This window comes from Chenopodium quinoa, unplaced genomic scaffold (assembly GCF_001683475.1).
Source record: "Chenopodium quinoa cultivar QQ74 unplaced genomic scaffold, ASM168347v1, whole genome shotgun sequence".
NCBI classification, from domain to species: Eukaryota; Viridiplantae; Streptophyta; class Magnoliopsida; order Caryophyllales; family Amaranthaceae; genus Chenopodium; species Chenopodium quinoa.
In genome coordinates, this window is record NW_018744290.1 from 772,260 (window position 1) to 792,141 (window position 19,882).

Below are 19,882 nucleotides of genomic sequence, written 5' to 3' on the forward strand. Positions count from 1 at the left end.
TTAGGTAAGCTATTTCCTCTATTTCGAAGAAAGTAAAACCTCATACAAGTATTCTGCAAGATTTTGTCAACCACACTTCTCATACTCCACTTCATACGTACTTCTATTTTTCATGTATTGTTACATCAATTAAACAAGCATTTAAAAATGACTATTGAGTTTTTGGTAGGGAACTTATTGGTAAATTTTCTCAAAGAAAGGAAACTAGTAAAGTGCATTGGTAGTACTCTCACATGGTTTGTCCTCCATTCCTTCAAGCAGCACGTGATAGAGTTAAGAGGTCGACCATTAAAGTGGAAAATTGACACCCAAAAAAAATTTAATTGCTGACCATCAGATAATTATGATCCCAAGTTGAGCTTTAAACAAACAAAATCAAGATCAGTATAAATTTAATTTAATTTTCTCATGAACTCATGGTAGATCATTTACATATGCTTGAGAAGACCATAAGAAAGGAATGCAAGTTGGGATTCGGTCATCACTGTGCAAAGGCAGCGACATGGTGTGGTGGTTTTCTCCGGGGGAGCGGTTGGGTTGTCGCATTCATCAGGGAAAGGGGTGGAGGGGAGAAGGTATTGCCGTATTGGCCTATCAACTACGGTCATAACTCGTAAGACTCGGCAACTCACACTTCACTTGAGATCGTTCGCAAAGTTGCACTCCCTAGAAAGTCTTTCACAAAAATGGTCAGAACTTGCATTATTTTTAAGCAAGAGAAATTAACTTGGACGCATAATATCGAGTTTCCAAAAGTTAATTGTCAAACTCAATTCTACTTGATAACCTGTAAAAAAAAAAATTGATCATCGTTTGATTTCTTTTGCCACACAGCATAACATTTTCCTCTTCAAAGATATCAATGTGGAGCATAATATTCAATTGAATCACAGCAATGTAGCAAGAATTATAGAATTAGGAGGTAGAAAGCCAAATATGAGTGGCATCAAGTCATCAACATACATTTTCAGAAATGCAAAATCGATAAAGAAAAAAAGGAATACAATTTCAAAACAACATATGCTATTAAATCATCAACCACACCTGATGTACAAGCCAGATAAACAGAATCATGGAACGGAAAATCGGGGTAAAAAAAAAAGGAAAAATATACCAAGAAGAGTCAAAGATACAGCTTTAGACCAAACCCTTTCCAGGAAAAAAAAAAAAAAAAAAAAAAAAAAAACTCCAATCTGCCAGATTTTGGAATAGCTATTTCCTTTCCCATCCAGAATAAGTGAATAACCTATAGCTTATCATGGAAATAGATTAAACCAAAGGAACAGCTAACTAGAGTTCTCAGCAAGGCGGTATAATGTAATTTCCTGTTGCTTGAAATACCGACGATCCTCTTCATCAACAAGAACAAGGTTGAGGTAATATTTGACACTGAATTTGTTATTGATGTTGCGATGTGTAGGCGTCAGCTCATACGGACTAAGGAACAGTCTAATGGGAATTGATTCACCTGTACATGGAACCACGGCAGAGTCAGAAAGCGCATAAAATGCTAGCAATATCAGGTGCTAACAAATCCCAAAATGCATGTCATTGTTGTATCAACTGCACGGAAGGAGCCTACTTTACTTTAAAACCCTAAATCATCACTGACCAGAAGTCCAGAATTGTATTCTTAAAGATCAACATGTACACAAAATTTAAGATCCCGAATGGGGGAAAAAAAAAAGGAAAAGAGTTGCACAGCCCCTGGTTTTATTGCCCTAGTCAGATTTTTCAGAAACTGCAAAAAACAGTAGGCAACACTATGCGCAAAAAATACATTGAATAAGAAAGATAAGCTTGCCAAAAAAAACTATGGATAGTTTTAGCAAATAATAAAACAAAAGGTAGCCAAAAACTATATAAGACAATTAGTAGATTCTTGGTACCTCTGACTGGAGCCCCATCCATCAACTCAAATTTTGCAAGAGTCTCAGTTTCAACATGAGTGTTTGCACCTGAACCAGTGGACTCCCGACGCCTGATCTCAAGATCCATGTTTTTTATCTTGATTCTTACAAGAAGAAAATATATCTTTCCTATGATGACATCTGTCAAATGATACCTGAAAGCATGTAAAGAAAAGTTGTAAAATTCAAATTAATACTCATTATTCACATGTACACAGCTAAAGTATGGGATGAACACCAAAATGGTGTTGTCCTTAAGGTCCCCTCTCGTGGAAAAACTCAAATCAGTAACTCATCTTAGACACAGGCTAAACAGCCCCAACAAGACCAGATATAGGGCAGTTGATTGAATCGCAAAACAAATTAGATCCATCAACATCACCAATTCACATGGTATCTCTTTTCTTCTCAAAAGCACCAGCTACAAAGCTGAACCAAGGGGTTGAAGAAGTGTCAGCTTACTTGCTTTTATTGTATTCAAACTCAATATGCAGGCAATCCTCAATTCCAACTTCCATCTACAAAAAAGGTAATATTAATGTAAGTCACTGCCCAACTGAGGCATAATCAAGAACTTGTATTGAAGGGCATACCAAAAAAGAATAATATACTTCATATATTGCTAAGATTCAATACAGACACAGTAGTAAGCAATAGGTAACAAAGATAAAGAACTGCATCAGAAATTTAGAAGCAAGAGTATACGAAAAGCTGAGCCTTTTATCAGAATAATCTTAATATAATACAGGTTATCAGAAAATAACAAACATTATATCCAACTGACCTTGATGCTATTGTTAATTGACGGTAGTGGAGAATAGTTGCGAACCTGATCCATAATAAACACAATTACTACATGCTATAAGATTACAAAGCCAATAAAAATATAAAATATAACACTAATAACAGTAAGTAAAATCCTGAAACTCTTAAGTGATAATCTGTAACATACAGTGCTAACAAAAATACTGCAAGACCAGACAGAACACTTCCACTATCCACATTCTAGACCCAAAAAAAAAAAAAAATTAGAGAAATAAAAAGGTATTATAACTCAGGCTTGCTGAATTATAGCAACAGAAAAACACCACGCTTGAGCTGAGAAAGCAACCACCTACCCCACTTGGCTTAGTTATGCAAGCTCATGCAGTACCCATGCAGCCATGCCTAAGGTCTTCTAACTCACTAGATTATTATTCCCGCTGCAGTACACAAGGCACTGGGTAATTGGGTATATATGAAGTTGAAAAAAGTTTTAAAATATATAAAGTACCAGTGAACTTTCCACAGCAGAATATCTGACATGGCACATATTCACTTTACATATTACATACTTCCATATTAAACATACAAATGGGTAGATAATACACTCCATATCATAGAAGTACTGCAAAGCTTGTCACTAATACTAAGCCCTAATTTGCCATTTGTCAGCTAATTACAGTTGACACCATAAAGCCACTCTACTGAAGATCAAAAATATCGATTTTCAATTGGGAACAAGGTTTCATTACAACAAATGTGATGAAAGGATGAGTTTAAATGTTTAAAAAGACAATACTGAATATGGGTAATGATAGATAATATCACACTTTTTATGTTATTTATTACTAATAATAAAGACACTTTCAAATAAATGCAGATTCTTAAATATTGTTAATTCAACAAATGTACACTGAAAATGGTAGCCCTTATCAGAACTTATTGCCCCTTACTTTAATGATGTGACCATTATTTTATGAAGCTTGGTTTTTAAAGTTGGAAGAAACAAAGCTTTAGTTTGAAGTTGTCTTTTGCAGCAGAATACAGATGGCTACAGTGTTAAACTTCTTTTAACTTTGTATTTAATGAAAGAGGAAAAACAACTGTTGGAAAAGCGAAAATATCCAGTACAAACTTGAAGACAAAAAGTACTCGAAGTTGTGCAGAATCAGAAATGCAAACAAAGGGATGCATAATGAAGAATGGGGACAGGGAGGTTACCACAAAGTCATGGTATTCTACTATACTTCCAGCATAACCACGGCTGATTGTTACTTTGAGAACATACCTGGAGTAAGCACATCAGAGCATTTTATTAGCTATCACTCAAATGCCAAATATGTCCTATAAAAAAGGGCAAAATATTTAAAACACATTAATCATATATATCAAAGTTACAAGTTAACAATTATCTCTCAGAAGGTTGAAACATGCAACGAAGTTAAAGCAGATATAAATTTACAAATCCTAACAAAGTTATCCATACAAAACAAATTAGAAAGTTCATTTTGTTTAAGAGCTGTAGCAACATTTTCCAGGACATGGTATGAGTCAAGTTTGTAAGCTATACAACACTGTCAAATGCCTAGCTCTAACAGCATGATGTATATCACAACCAATTTGAATAATAAAAAGACAAAAACATGTTACTTCTTCCAAGTACAAAAGAGAAACCTTAAAAGCGACAAACCTTATGTTTAGGAAGCCAGACTACAAGAGTAAAAGTGTCTTATACATTTTGTAAGCTTAAATAGAGATACACAGCAGTGTAGTCTTTTTTCCTAGTCCTTTCTTTCGAGGGTTGCTGACCCAAGCATATATTCTAACTTTTTATGCTTCTATGAACCAATCATTATTCATTAGTCCAATTATCGAGCCTCGAAGGTCAGTAGGTCCCAACCATGGTATGTGAATTAGTCTGCAGATGGATGGCATCCCCTAGGAATTGATGCTCTTACATACTATCTCTACCACCTCCATTAACTAAAAGCCCTTTTTTTTTTTTGGTAAGCTGTTACAAGACAAAGGAGAAGACAAAACTCTTGGGGCTGTTTGGTTTGGGCCTTGGGGAAATCAAGACAGGAAAAGACAATTTATGTACTAAATTCCCTTTGAGGGTACTTGGCTGGCTGTTTTAGAGTTTCCTTTCCCCACTTTCCTTTTTAGAATTCCCATCCCCTGCCTCTTCCTTGGGACTTGAGAATTACCCCACTTCCTTCGAATTCACCACCTACCCATTCACACCAACAATTACCCACCACCGCCCACGCTGCCAAAACTCCAGCTAACAACCACCCTTTGCCTACCCACCATAATTCAAGCCAACACCAACCACCAAAATTTAAGTCCTAACCTTCAATATCTCTAACCCGACCCACTACCATCTTCCATCAAACCATATATTCCACCGTAACCAACACTAATAATCACAGCACTCCCAACCATAAGGGCCAAAAACAACAGTGAACCCACCAACAACTCAACCGCAGACCAATATAATTGAGAGCATAAGCATGCAGACTTAGTGAGGGTAAAATGAAAGCATAATATTCTAAGAAAATGAGGGAGGAGACGGCAGAATGAGAAGGGGTGATGACAAAGGAGGTTATTGTTGATGTCCTGCAGTGAAGATGAAAATAGAAAATTTGATTTTGAGGAAGGGGTGGAGTAGAGAAAATGGTTGATTAAGAAGTGACCAACTAAAAAGGATTATTAGAGGGGTTCTGTTTCCTTTTATTTCTCTTTCTTAATTTCTTTCCATGTTTTTTTATTGAGCCAAACAGCGCATAATTAGCCTGAAGTTCAAAGGTATGTAAAAGGAGGTGAATTTGGAAGGATACTTTTTTTTTCTCTTCCTTTCTCAACCCTTTCAGCTGTCACCGCCTCCCTTTTTCTTTGCCTGTTGAACATGTTACAAAATCATGCAGGAGTGCGAAACTGCTTAGGGGAAACACTTAACAACCCCTCCCCCCACCCAAAAAAAACACACACACACACACACAAGTTGGGAGTTTGGGACTACTCTGAGTTAATTATTTGGGACCTTATGGGGGACTTATGCTGTCAATCTTTCCCAAAAAAAAAAATAGACCAGGACATTTCCTGGTAAGATAGCAAAAAAGAATTATCCTCTAGAATTATCCTGTCCTTTAAGGACTACTAAGAAAAAAATCAGCAGAAAACCACAGCACGAAACAAACACCTAAGAAACAAAAACATCCCCCAATACTTTCAAAGCCCAATAATTGTGTTCACCCTTTGAAAGCCCAATAATTGCATTCACCAACAATTAAACTTCATTCAGCAGAGTAAATACAAGGTAGAAAAGGTTGAAGTGGGTAGTAATGAAATATGATAGCAAGCATATAATGCAAGATATACGCTCCAGCTAAAATAATATAAATATTCTTTGGGCAACTAGAATAACAACAAATGGCTTTTTTCACCCAAAAAAAAGGTACTACAAAATATTAACATACCTAAGTCTTACATTCACTCCATTATATGTTTCATAGGGCATTTCCACGGTGGAAAATTCAAAGGGATAATTTTTTCTTTCGTATATTTCACCAGGGACATCCAATTCACGAACTGCAAAAAATCATCAATATGTTAGTAGGCAAACTTTCCTCGCCAATCAGGTTCTGAAAGATATGATAGCAGAAATAAAACCTATTCAATAATCATCAACATGTAAACATAAGACAAACAATGACAAGATCACATGACTATTAATCCTGGAATTTCCATACATTAAGTGTTCCAGTATGCTACAGATACAAACCAGATATTAACTCTGAAATTCTGAATCACCCCACGCAAGGAAGTTGAGTCTCCCACTATATTTGGTGCCCAAAAAAAAAAAAAAAAATCTTTAAATGCTATGTGATGGAATATAATTAAAACTGAAACAATATTGTCTTATACAACTAAAGTGTATTGTTGATTAGTTCAGATGTCCACTGCTTAATTGTATCTGCCCAAGGTTCAAAAATGTGGCCAGTTTGTTTCAGTTCAGTTTTAACAATTTTTGTCTCCACTAAAAAAGGACCTGGATCAACAATTCAACACCCAATAGCACAAAATCATAATGGAAAAGACTTCCAAACACAATGTAGGAAACCTACGGGGAGCAAAATTGAAAGGTGGGTATACCATTCTGGCCCTATTAACTCAAAAAATAAAATGCCATAAGTAGCAAGCTTGCAATGTAGAGGTGGTGTCATATGTCTCAATAAATCCCTCCCATATGCATATTAAGTTTAGCTAAAGGTATTATCAATATAAAATCCCTCACACATACATTTGGTTTCTGATTCTCTGGAAAAAAATATGGGAAAGAACCACAGAAGAGAGGAATTAAAAGCTCCTGATGGCAAAAGTTTACGGAAGACATTTTAATAAAGTGCCAAACAAAATCTCTGTTATGGGGTGCCCAAAATAGCATGAATAAATTTTTGAGCCCCCAGTGATCAGATTTTAATCCTTTAAATTTCCCCGTAAACGATATTTTAAGAAAAACTACCATCTTACCCAAAATTAAAAAAACCAGGCCATGCAGAAAGCCTGTAGCAAATGAGAGATAACAGAGTCAAAAGGACAACAGAGAGAGGAGCACCTGGCCAGGTTTAAGTAATTTTAGTATGAGGTATGGGTTTAGGATGAATAAAACCCATACCTTGTGTTTGTTTAAAAACATTTCAAACCCATACCTTAAACCCACAAGGTATGGGACTATGGGGCTTAAAAACCCAAAAATGGAGGTGAATATGACTCATACCATACTCTCAGGTAATAAAAGAAAATTGCCCATTTCCAAACAAAATCAAACACATGGTATTAAGCATCAAGTTCCAACCCCATACCACAATCTCATTCTTGATTCTAAACCCATACCACTTTACGAAACAAACACCCCCTTCCCCTTACAAACAAAGTTGCCCCAAATCCTACCTTATATATAACCATGCAATGGGACAAAGAATACACCTGGAATTTATTTTCATGAGGTGAGCAGGTGATATAGCAAACGCAGTGTTGCATATAAGGCCAAAATTTACCACTTTTATCTATTAATTTGCCTCATTCAGTTTGCAAGGGGATCAAAAAAAGTAGGTAGCTATAAGCAAAAGAGACAAACAAACCAGCAGAAAGGGAAACTTGAATCTTTATAGCTAAAGCCAAGAGAGTAAAATACTGAAAAGAGGCAGCCAAAGTCAGTACATTAATAGCGACCAAAGGCTTTCACCTATGTACTAAAGGAAGGTAGAATCAAGAAAGACATGCCCTCAAACTGTCATCTATAATTTTATCTACACAGGATAGTTGGTGCTTGGTGCAATGATTGACTCCAATTATAAAAGAGCCTCGGTATAAGAAATCCCTGTGTAGCAAATGGAAAAAGACACTATAACAATTCAAACTTTCATTCTTCATTTTCAAGCCACAAGGACCAAAAGTTCTTCCTTCTCTATGGTATAGAATGTTGGGCTTCTAAGAAGGAGCACATTAAAAAGATGGAGGTTACGGAAATGCGTAAGGTGGATGTGCGGAAACACTCTAAGAGATAAAATCAGAAATGAGGTTATTCGCAAGAAGGTAGGTATGACAGGCATTGCAAACAAACTAAGGGAAAATCATGTGCGTTGGTTTGGGCATGTAAGACGGAGATCCGAGGGTGCACCGGTACGAAGTGTGGAAGAATGGGACCATGGAGGGGTTAAACAAGGGAGAGGGAGAGGAAGACCGAAAATGACTTGGTTGGAAGGAGTTAGGAAGAATATGAAGTATATGGATTTGCATGAGGATGAGGCATTGGATCGTAAGGGATGGAGGAGGAGGATCTTTGTCGATGATATCACGGAATAATCAAATTTGGTTCATGTAGGCGACCCCACTTATGGGATTAAGGCTTTGATTGATTCTAGGACCAAAAGTACTTCTTTCTCTTGACACAAATAACTGCACATTATATATTGTTCCTAAGCATATCCTTGTGCCATTTTTACTTAGTTGCTTCACACCCATTATATTGGCTTCAAGATGAATTATTTTTGTTTGGGAATATACACGGCCAACATAGGTCCCAAATCACATAGTTACATGATGATCTCTCTCCTACTTTCCAATTGCCAAAGAAAATCTACCATAGCCTTCTCCAAATTCAGCCACACACATCAAAAAGAAGAATAATTAGTGCGAACCTCTTGTAAAATCACTGGACGGTAAAGAGAGTTAAGTGAACCTTTTCCTAAAGCAAAACCTCTAAGGTTCATTTGACTATAGCACCCCAAAAAGAAATCTAGAAACAATTAAGGAGAATCATTATTTCATTTCTTTCTTTTTATGGGTAAGGGATGGTTGTTATCAAAGACAAGGACCCAAAAAGAATAATGGAATTCATATTAGCCTCCTCACTCTAATTAATCATAATCCTGAAAGATGAGCTTCGTAAATACAATCCTGACCTTTTTCAAAGTGATGTGATTCAAGATCATCCAAATTATTATTTTTGGCTCCAAGTTTTTACCTTTCTTCTTGTTTAGCCTTGGTAATTTAATTTTGTTAGTAGTTAAAATCTAATATGCTATCATTATGCTAATAAAAAGCAAAGTTTGATGTTTTATTAACTTGGCATCGCTTAAGGTTTGTTTGACCACCCACACATGGTTGCGACTTTGTGTGCCATTGCTAATTGCAGCTAGGGAGTTTCTTTCTTATCATTACTCAATAAATTCACGTCATCAAGTCATCTTACAGAAACTGGAGAGAAAACAAGAGGCAACAACCTCATTTTCCCTATCTTAAACACCCTCAACAGTCAAATATTTCCTCCATCCTATATTTGTCTTCCCTTAACCATTTGGGGATGTCTCAAAATAATCTTTCTGCAACCTATTTTGATAATAAAAAAATAAAAAATAAAAAATAAAAAAATCGCATTCACATGTGATGCGCATCCAAGCTATTCTCTTACCACCTTTTCACTCTCCATCACATCAACTTCTCTCACAAATACTATGTTCCTACAATTCATCTAACTACTTTTTCTCTCTCATTCCACTTTAAAAAAGGATGCATAGGCCTGCAATCCCTATTCTACATAATAGCCCATCTTTGACATACAAGTATACTACAGCAATAAATGGTATATGACTTAAAGCAACACCTCGAGAATTCTCGTCTACAAACGTCTCCTAGGATGTTAGGGTAGCTTGGAAGAGGAGCCTGAAGAGAAAACGGATAACAGAATTACGAAGGCGGGTTCTATAGGCTAATTGGTGGTGTACATAGAAAGCGAGGCACTGGCAGATTTTCAAGCAGTAATCCTTGGATTGCCACTCCAGGTGTTTCAATCATATTTTGTGAAGATATTGTACAATGGATCATGTGAATGCACAACAGCATCAGTTATTAGTCCTTCGTTTGGCTAATAAGACCACACATGATTGATGAGGCATTGAGGCTAAAGATTGAGGCATTGAAATTTTTTATTCTAACCCTCATATTTGTATAGTGTTGACATGCATCCTTTTTTACACAAAACAGGTGCAAGAAACTTGATGCTTATGAATTTTGCAGAAAATGAAGTCTTACAGTCAATAGATTCCAAAACTAAGCGACAAGTATTTAATGTGTCAGAAGATATATCTTGTCTCAAGGTTATAAAGCTCAAAAGATCACCTTATAATTAAAATGAAGTTGAACTAGAGTTGTGGGAAAATGTAGATGGAAAATCTACAGACAAATAAACACCTACCTAGAGAGGTAAAGTCGTAAAAGTTTCCCCTGTCGAAATACATCTCTGCAAAAGAAAAAGGATTATAAACACGTTAAAATTGTAGCCAATTAATATTATTTATGAATTTCAAAACGTATAACAAGAAAATGGGAGAACACTCCTTAAAAAACAAGAAAATAATGAGAATCAATCATAAACCAGGTTAACTAGAACGATTGCCTACCTATTTGGCCGAGAAGCTCAACTTTTATGCCATTGTGCTCAATTTTTTTCCCTTGAACTGGCTCTACGGAGATCTACGAAGGCCCAACAACAGATATCAGAAATGCTAGGATAAAAACGATACAACTAAACTGTCACGGTCATTTTCATACCACAGTCAACGCAATGTTGAATTGGATTGACAACCTTACCTTGCCAACGATATTCTCTTGACTTTGAAAGAGCGGAACCATAACAGTTTGACCATTTTCTTTCTTGATGGGAACCTATTTCAAGAAGATACATAAGCTATTTCTTTTTAGCAACCGAATGCTAACACAAAATAAATAAATAAAAACCAATCTCCCCCAATAGCCAACTAAACATAACATCATAATTTAATTTCCCTAAACAAACTGGAAAAGTTAATGATCTACTTTTATTTTTTTTTCCAAGAGCATTGGCACCATGATGGCAATGGCGAAAATGCGAAAAATCAACAATAACCACTGCTCAATCAACAACCAACATACAACTACTTATTCCGCCACGAACTGAAACAACGGGAATGTTACCTTCTTTCGATTCTTTTCGTCAGCAAATGCAATCGAAATATGACAAGCAGGCTTGAAAGCTCCAAGGAGGTAATTCTAAAAAAACAAAATTCACCCAAATGTCGTTAATTTGATTATTTCCAACCACAAATATAGTTTACAAACCATCAAATTGAAAAAAATGACAAAAATTTACCATGCTTTTAGAATACCCCAAATTCCTTAAATTCAAACCCTGAAAAAAGTCACGACATGAATCAAATTCCACCAACTATCACAAAATTCAGCTGCATGATAAAATTAACAAAACAATGAAGCAAAAAAAGACGAATTAAGCATAAATTATGGCATGAATCCGAAAATTAACAGAGAAAATCGAGGAGATCATTGACGTTAACCTGATGATCGATCGTCAAAGAGAAGTAGAAATTGGGAGTGGGAATTTAGGGCGGAGAAACCCTAAATTTGAAGAAGAAATTGAGAGTAAAGGAAGATGTGACTCGGTGCAGAAACTCGGAGAGTGAATGAATGAGTTGACGAAGCGAGATCCAGCGAGTTGGAGAATGGAGCGAAGAAGAACTCAGCAACAACAGCCCATCAACACAGAGTTGGCGAACAATGTATAGGAGTGGGGCCACTTCACTTCTCTTCCGATGTCAGCATTTGTGCAAATTATATTTCCATGATCAACATACAATTTCGTTAGTTAATTAAGGGCGTGTTTGGTATCATTGTAATTTTCGGGTTTGTAGTAGTTAAAATTAGTTTAGATCAATTAGTAAGAATTAGATTAAGTTAATTAACACTTATTATACAATATAAGTTATTTTTTAATAAGTAAAAATATGTACTAATAAATTTAATGAATATTCGTTGTAAATATTCTTTGTAATGAAGAAGTAAAAAAGGTTTTTTAACAATATAAAACAGATTTTAGATTGTTAGAAATAAAGTCGAGAGAAGTCGAAGAACCGGTTGTATGATAAAAATTGCCACATGTCCCCATCAAATGTGAAATTTTCTACTTGCATGTACAACACTACAAGTCTACAACATGCATAGACTTTGTGACTTGTTCATCAAATGTGAAATTTTCTAATTGCCACATATCCTTTTGTGACTAGTTCCAACAAACATTTAAATGACGTACCTTGTGGTAAACTTTTTGAGAGAAGAAACGGACAACAGCATAATATTAATCACATACAATTACAAATCAATTTCCGCCAAAGCAGAGATGCCTTGCTGAAAAGAGTCCAAATATAGTTGTTCCAACTCCATTACATGATTCAAGCCTAGCACTAAGATGAGCTACTGCATTCCCATTTATTTGTCAATTGTTATATTACAATCTTGTATGATGCCATAATGGTGTATCGGTGTATGTACTTGAAGCTTATCTAAAGGAATTATATAAATTGTGGTATTTTATGGTGGTAAACAATAATATTGCATTTTAAGTATATTCGAAATTAGAGACGATCAATATGACTGAACCACTAATTGCTTTAAACAAATTGATTCGAGTCAAATTCAAACATCAATCATAATTTGCCTATGTTTTTTGTCGATATTTTAAAATATGTCCTAACTTAACCCCACCCTAGTCCGTCCCACGATCAACTACACTTTGTGACCAAAAGTATACACATGAAATAGTTCAAGATTAGACCTTCAAAGTCCTCTTGAAGCCAATCCAATAACCAAGCTCTCTAAAAAAAAAAACCCCCCTTTTAATCAAAAAATTTATTCATCATCATCTTTCCAGTTTCCATGCCCCATGTGCATTGCTTTTATTAATCATCCAAAATCAAGATGGGGTCTTATTACTAGGACATTGTCCCCATTTCTTTTCAATAATCCATTATTTTTACTTCATTTGTGGGTATTAAAATTAGGATTTTAACACTTAATTACAAACCAAAAACGGCTAATAAATCGGAATCCAAAGTCCACAAAATTCATAATTATTCAAATCAAATCCAAATTCCATAAAATTAAAGTACACAAAAATTAATTAAATTAAATTAAAGTTAAAGCAATGACAAAATTATATTATTAAATTGTTTAGTCTACAGTCTACTCAAAATAGTGTAGACAAAGGCTCACACTAGAAGACAGAGAAAAGGGTCTGCTAAATCTGAGCTCCATTTTTTTGCTGATAATTTGTCCGTTACACACGCCATTTTCATTCATGGAAGCAAAACCTACATTTCTTCTTTGACTGAGGAGAGAGAAATTCCTCATATGGAAGATTGATAGTGAAAAAAATTTCATCTTTGAAACTTCTTTTCTAATGGAGTACGAAAGGATTGAAAGACCTCAGGTTAGCTAATTTCCCCTCCCCCCCCCCCCTTTTCTGCAAATTTCCCATTGTTTTTGAGAAAATACAAGTTTTTGGTTGGATTAATAGTTTTCTTTTCTGGGGTTTTAAGTTTGATTTGTAATTTTGAGTTTTCTGGGTTATTTCTGCAATTTCCCATGGTTAAATTGACTTTTTTAAAAAATTAATTTTCTGGGTTTTATGTTTAGCTTTTTGATTATGAGTTTTCTGGGGTTTTCTGCAAGTTTCCCATTTATGGTTGAATTAACTTTTTACTATTTTTTTATTGGTATTCAGTTTGATTTTTGACATTGAGTTTTCTGGGTATAGAGAGGAGGAGGGTTGTCACCAGCGAAGCTGAGGAGTATGTTAATGGGAGTAGAGAAGAAGAGGAGGGAACTTCTTGGAGAAGTGGATTCATCTTGTTCTTTGAGATCTCAGCATTCTGGTGTATATGATCCAGGTATATTTGCTACACTGTCTGATTTTCTTAGTCTCTAAGGGTTTTGGTGTCGTAGTCCCCAAGGCGAGATTTGATCCTAGTTCTTGGTACTACGGCTAAGACTTTAATCAATTAAGCTGGTTTTTGTGATATGAATTATTATTATTTATATATATATTGGATTAATGGATATTAATATTGACATGTTATGATTTTGGTTTTTACGTGTGTTATCTAATGTATAACTATATTTTTTAATTAATGTTGTATGGTACTATGTAATTAGAAATGTAAAGGCGCAATTATTGACATAATGGTCATAAACTTGTATGCTTAATCATTTTATATACTACGTATTTATAAAAAAAATAATCAACAAAAACAGAGAAAGAATTTAAAGAGATTCCTGAAGTTTCTATAAAGGGGGCTGGTAGTTTGGAATAATGTAGTCAAAGGAAATTTTTTTACTTTTATGTTAAAGCCATAAAGGTTTGATGCAGCTAGTTTTAAAGGTAATGAGTCGACTTTACCTGCTATGCAATGAGCTCATCAATAAAGCCTTTAAGGTTCTTATAAAGTTTGATCAAATCCAATGATTAACTAGTGGGATTGTTTCATTACACACTGTGCTTAGGATAATCTTTAACTAAATTTGTTGCATTGTTGGGTAATATATATGGTTCTTTTTCTGTCTTTATTCTCCACTAGGTGGCAGCCGTCCTGACTCCTGAGCAGTTTAGTATGAAACTATCCCTAGGGACAATGGGAGCCTGTTCATCACACCACACCTTCTCAATTGGGAAAAAACCATTTAAACCACCCATAAGGACTATGGGAGCCTGTTCATCGCTTTTATATTCAATGACAAAATCAGAGTTCATGTAATAACCGTGAGTTTGTATCATAAATTATTAGTACAGGCGAGAAGTAGTGTTTGTCATATCTGTGGTCCATGCTGAAACCAATGCTACAATAATTTGTTGCAAAAAGGTTCATCTTGACATAGTCAGAGCTTTAATACTCTATAGTCTATCATGTCATAGATTAGTACTTGTGATGGTTTAAATTCATATTCTAACAAATATGTTTAGGTACTGATTATTCTGAAAGTTACAAGGATGTGGACGTTGTGCGTGAATTTGTTGAATGCTCGACCTCAACAACTGGGGATTCAGAAATGATTCCAGATCGTAATTTGAAAGATCAAAATTTTGTCAGCTCAAGAATTGGGTTAAATGAAGAGTTTGAGGAAGATTATGAAAACGGGCATGACAACTTGGGTGTGGTATTGTCAGCTTTCGAGTTTCAGAAGACAGAACGAGGGCAACCAAGAGTGCCAGCTGCACCATTTTCAAAGCCGCCACCATCGAAATGGGATGATGCACAGAAGTGGATAGCAAGCCCTACTTCAAACAGACCAAAGACTGGTCAGTCACATGGTGTGCAAGGGGCTAGGAAGACTAACATTTTCGGCCATGGAGGTAGAAAAACTGCTACAAAAGTAGTTCATGAAGTTCCAGATGAAAAATTAGTTGCTTTTGAAGAGCCTGATATGAAGAGGATGGATTCAAGTCTAGCTATAAAAGCAAATGCCACCCAAAAAATGGTGAACTGGGGGTCAGATCCATACTCACATGCTGATCTACATGGAAAAGCAGCAGATATGATTGAAAATTCTCTTGGCGATCCTGAAAGTAAGAGTTTGCTGACTTCAATATTTTGTTTCCCCATTATCTGTATCATTGTCAAGCTCAGTTTTACTAGTTTTACAACTTTACTTTGTAACGATATTATGGCTACCATAAACGGCACTTGTATAAATGAACACATTGCTCTTTTTTGTAGTCCATCTCAGTCAACATGATTCATCTATATCAATCCAAACATCAACAGCCATGATTCCGCCTACTTCATTTGCCAGATCTGTTTCCATGAGGGATATGGGTACAGAGATGACTCCAATAGCAAGCCAGGAACCTTCTAGAACTGGAACTCCTGTTAAGGTGAAATCACCGATGCACAGTCCTACTTCTTCAAGATCATCAACGCCTAAAAGAGCTAATCTTTCAGCAGCACAGACAAATATGATAAATGGCAGTTTAAACCAGCAGAGAAAGGAACTTTCTGAGAAGGAGATGCAGATGAAAACTAGAAAAGAAATCATGGAACTTGGCATGCAGCTTGGTAAGGTGAATATAGCTGCATGGGCTGGTAAAGATGATGAAGAAACATCATCTTCAGCTAACACAATGGCTGGAGAACAAGCGTCCAAGAGTGTTGTTGAGACAAGAGCGGAAGCCTGGGAGGAGGCTGAGAAAGCAAAGTACACAGCAAGGTACTGTAATTCTCTTATCGTTGCGTTCCTATATTGTGAAATCATCCAAATTTTCCTTGCAATGTTGTGTGGCTTTGAAGGTTTATTTTGGGTGGTGTTTAATGGATCCAGATTTATTAGTGATTTATGTGGTATTTAGCCCAATCTGCTAAATTAATAAGAGACTTCCCCCACTATTAGGCAATTACACTGTTCCATTGTAGTGGGTAACGTAATTGCTGAATACTGTTCTCCTTTAGTCAAGATCATCCCACTCAAGTGCAGTGGGATGGTTCAGATTCTGCCCTTGCTTCTGAGTTTAATATTCCATCAAAAGTATCTAGCTGATATTTGTAGAAGAAAAAGGGAAGACTGCACTTTATCTTTTAATGTTAGGCTTTTGTTGCAAGTAGCCAATCTAGCCATCTAGAAATTAGAAAATCACGATAATCTAAGGTAATATATCTACTGTATGCCTCTCAGTGCGCTGTGGAAACACAAAAGAAGTCAAGGGGTAGGTGACATAGGTCTCCACTTGCCCTTTATGGTTTATATTCCTTCTGAAAGAAATTTATATTGGGGAAGCTCAATGTAATATGACTATCCAAAGAACCCAGCAAGAGTCTCACCAAAGTCTAAAGCTGGTGTCTGGAGTGGGAGAATTCGTGCTATAGAAATTGCTAACTGGGGAAGCCAATGGAAAAAAAAGAATCAATGTGAAGATGTTAGATATTCATGCTATACTTCTCGTACTTTGTAACATCTGAAATTGGGAACTTCTGTTGTCTTGAATGTGCATTGCTCTGGACTTGATCAAGAATCTCTCTCTCTCTCTCTCTCTCTCTCTCTCTCTCTCTCTCTCTCTCTCTCTCTCTCTCTCTCTCTCTCTCTCTCTTCATATTTTTACCAATTAGGCTATTACCAACTTCCCTCCAAAAAAGTATAGTGGGTAGATGGAGTACATGTTTAGGTTTAGAACCTAGTATCTTTGGTTTCCCCATGGTGAATCTGGCTCTTTGAGCTTTTAATGGGGAGAGCCTAGCCACCCAGGGTTAGCAACTAGCAAGACATCACCAAACAAAGCAAGACCAGTAGAGATTTTTTTGGCCTGACTTTCATTGGTTTACACTTGAAAAACAAATAATCTTACTCCAAGTCTACAGAACCAAATTTGACTTGTTATTATACATCTTAAAAACCTTTCTTAGTGTTATCTGGAGAAAAAGTAACATAGTTATAGATTATTCAGGTTTGAACGTGAAGAAATGAAGATCCAAGCATGGGAAAATCATCAAAAAGCTAAAACTGAGGCTGAGATGAGAAAAAATGAGGTACTCTTAACTGTTATTATATTTTACCAATTGTTTATGTTGCTTTATTCATCATGGAGAGTAAACAATTTTTGTCTGCATTGAGTTATAAGTTTTCTTTGGACCAGTTAGCTTTGATTTGTATCTGTCATCCCATATCTTTGTACTCTATTGAATTACCAATTTAAAGTCATGGATGGTGTGTGTTAGCGTGTATAAGGAGTTAGGAACAAATTTATTAGTTAAAATTTGCTATGAGATTAACACTTAAAAGAAGGTATTTCTATTTGGTCTTTGGTTTAAAAAATAAAATAACTAATAGCTTGCTACATTTTCATGGAAGAGAACAATTCAGAAATAATGATATCTAATTACAAGTCCATATAGTGTGAGGTTGAGGGATAGCCCATCTTAATTACAACCTTGTTGAAAGTGTATTCATACAGGAGTTAGTAGCATATGCGAAGAAACATTAGATTTTTTTTGGTTGGTGTGTGTGTGTCCCTTTGGGGGGTGGTTTAGTTGTTTGACAGCAGAGACGATGATGGTTTAAAGAGAAAAACAGGAGCAAACTGCTCAAAATTACAAGCATTGGACTGTAAAGCATTGTTTGACAGCAGAGATGATGATGGTTTAAGGAGAAAAACAGGAGCAAACTGCTCAAAATTACAAGCATTGGGCTATAAAGCATTAGTATCCTTCCAGGTATTTGGTTCATGAGACTCTGCTGCAATCTTGTGCTGTATATCCAGGTTTTTACGAGGGCAGCATGGTATAACCTTTATAACGTTAGAAGCTACTCTTTCACCACATATATGTGCTATAAATACGGAGTAATACATTGTGATTTCCAAAAGTTATCTTCCTGTGTTGACTGTACACAATTTATTTTATTTCTCTCGGAACAGAGTACTCCATATGTTACCATCATAGGGATTTATACTATGTGCTTAAGTCTTTTGATTGTTTATAATGTACAAGATTAGTTGTGGTCCTGTCAATCTAAAATACTTGTATTAATTGCATCACCAAATTTAACTGTTCAGGTTGAGGTGGAAAGAATGAAAGCCAGAGCACAAGATAAGTTCATGAACAAGCTTGCTACTGCAAGGCACAAGGCTGAAGAAAAGCGGGCAGCTGCTGAAATGAAAATGAATAAGCAAGCAGCAAAGACTGAGCAGCAGGCCGAGTATATCAGACAGACTGGCCGAATACCTTCCAAATTTTCATCCTGGAGTTGCTGTTGTTAATGTTATGTGCTTGCCATTCTCTTATATTCCTTGATCATTTTTGTAACTATCTCTATTTTGATTGGGGTTTCTCTCCACTTCAAGGAAATTAGGTGGAGCCTTACTCAGCAGCTGAAATTGTAATCAATTTTCTCTGTTATACAAGAACATGAACTATTTCAGGCAAATTAGGCCTATTCTGATTAATTCGGCTCTAAAAATTGTGAAATGGAGGGGAATCACTGGAAGAAATCCTCGTACCAAATCAACTCATATACCGAAATACATTGTGCTTAGCCTTGTGCATTTTAAACAGCCGTCGAATTAGATTTCTTGCTCTCTTCACCTTCACCACCCCCACCCAACTCGCGATTAGGAAAGAAAACCAGGCAGTACCTCCTCAAGAAGTTCTCAATTTCATGCCGACGAAAATGCAATCTTGAAGTGGACAACAATCCATTAACCTGTTTGTATATATCGTTTGTGGCTCTATAAAATCAAGTTTATTTCACCACAAGTTTATTTCACCAAATTAGTAGTTTAGTTAGTTGACAACTGTATGACCATCACAATCATGACAGTATTTAGAGCACAGGAAAAGCTATATGTGTATGATGAGAAAGCGAAGTCCAATATGTTCAAGGAATCAAGGATATCAATAAACAAAGCCACAAAAAATAGTATAGTATAAATAAACATTTAAAGAATTAAAATAACTTACAAATTACCATTTTTATATAAGAAATATTATTATTATTATTATTATTATTATTATTATTATTATTATTATTATTATTATTATTATTATGTATCAAATAAACCACCTATCACGATTCATTTATGTGCCAAATCACGACTTCATGATGCATACCACCTATTATAAGTAACTTAAGGTTTATTGACATGTTCGTATCACCTAATCAAAAGAATTACCTAAGTCCTCTAATTAAAGCAGATAGGGAAGTAGGGTGAAATTCACAGGAAAACAATGTCTTTCTATTCCTAAATAATTAAAATAATTTAAATTATTAAGTAACCAAGTTGTTTTTATGAGAATTAAACTAAGGAGAATTAAATAAACTAAAGCAAATAAAAT

At 35.5% G+C, this 19,882-nt stretch overlaps 2 protein-coding genes across 4 annotated transcripts; one reads left to right on the forward strand and one right to left on the reverse strand.

Moving 5' to 3' along the window:
* Nucleotides 1–882: 882 nt before the first annotated feature.
* LOC110695100 (vacuolar protein sorting-associated protein 26A) lies at nt 883–11,848 on the reverse strand. Of its 2 annotated transcripts, none has more exons than XM_021872312.1 (12): nt 11,567–11,848; nt 11,365–11,455; nt 11,190–11,264; nt 10,827–10,901; nt 10,637–10,709; nt 10,432–10,476; nt 6,152–6,263; nt 3,894–3,960; nt 2,695–2,739; nt 2,373–2,428; nt 1,890–2,065; nt 883–1,468 (listed from the first exon to the last, which is right to left on the reverse strand). In XM_021872312.1, the coding sequence occupies exons 2-12, from the start codon at nt 11,365–11,367 to the stop codon at nt 1,287–1,289; spliced, it is 909 nt and encodes a 302-aa protein (XP_021728004.1). In that variant the 5' UTR covers nt 11,368–11,455; nt 11,567–11,848; the 3' UTR covers nt 883–1,286. The 2 variants fall into 2 exon arrangements, with proteins under 2 accessions (XP_021728004.1, XP_021728003.1); XM_021872311.1 differs by having other exon boundaries at nt 11,365–11,403; nt 11,567–11,847.
* A 1,387-nt stretch (nt 11,849–13,235) lies between these two features.
* LOC110695101 lies at nt 13,236–19,101 on the forward strand. Of its 2 annotated transcripts, none has more exons than XM_021872313.1 (6): nt 13,236–13,494; nt 13,822–13,954; nt 15,025–15,627; nt 15,779–16,268; nt 17,488–17,578; nt 18,604–19,101. In XM_021872313.1, the coding sequence occupies exons 1-6, from the start codon at nt 13,465–13,467 to the stop codon at nt 18,805–18,807; spliced, it is 1,551 nt and encodes a 516-aa protein (XP_021728005.1). In that variant the 5' UTR covers nt 13,236–13,464; the 3' UTR covers nt 18,808–19,101. The 2 variants fall into 2 exon arrangements, with proteins under 2 accessions (XP_021728005.1, XP_021728006.1); XM_021872314.1 differs by having other exon boundaries at nt 13,237–13,494; nt 17,497–17,578.
* Nucleotides 19,102–19,882: the final 781 nt, after the last annotated feature.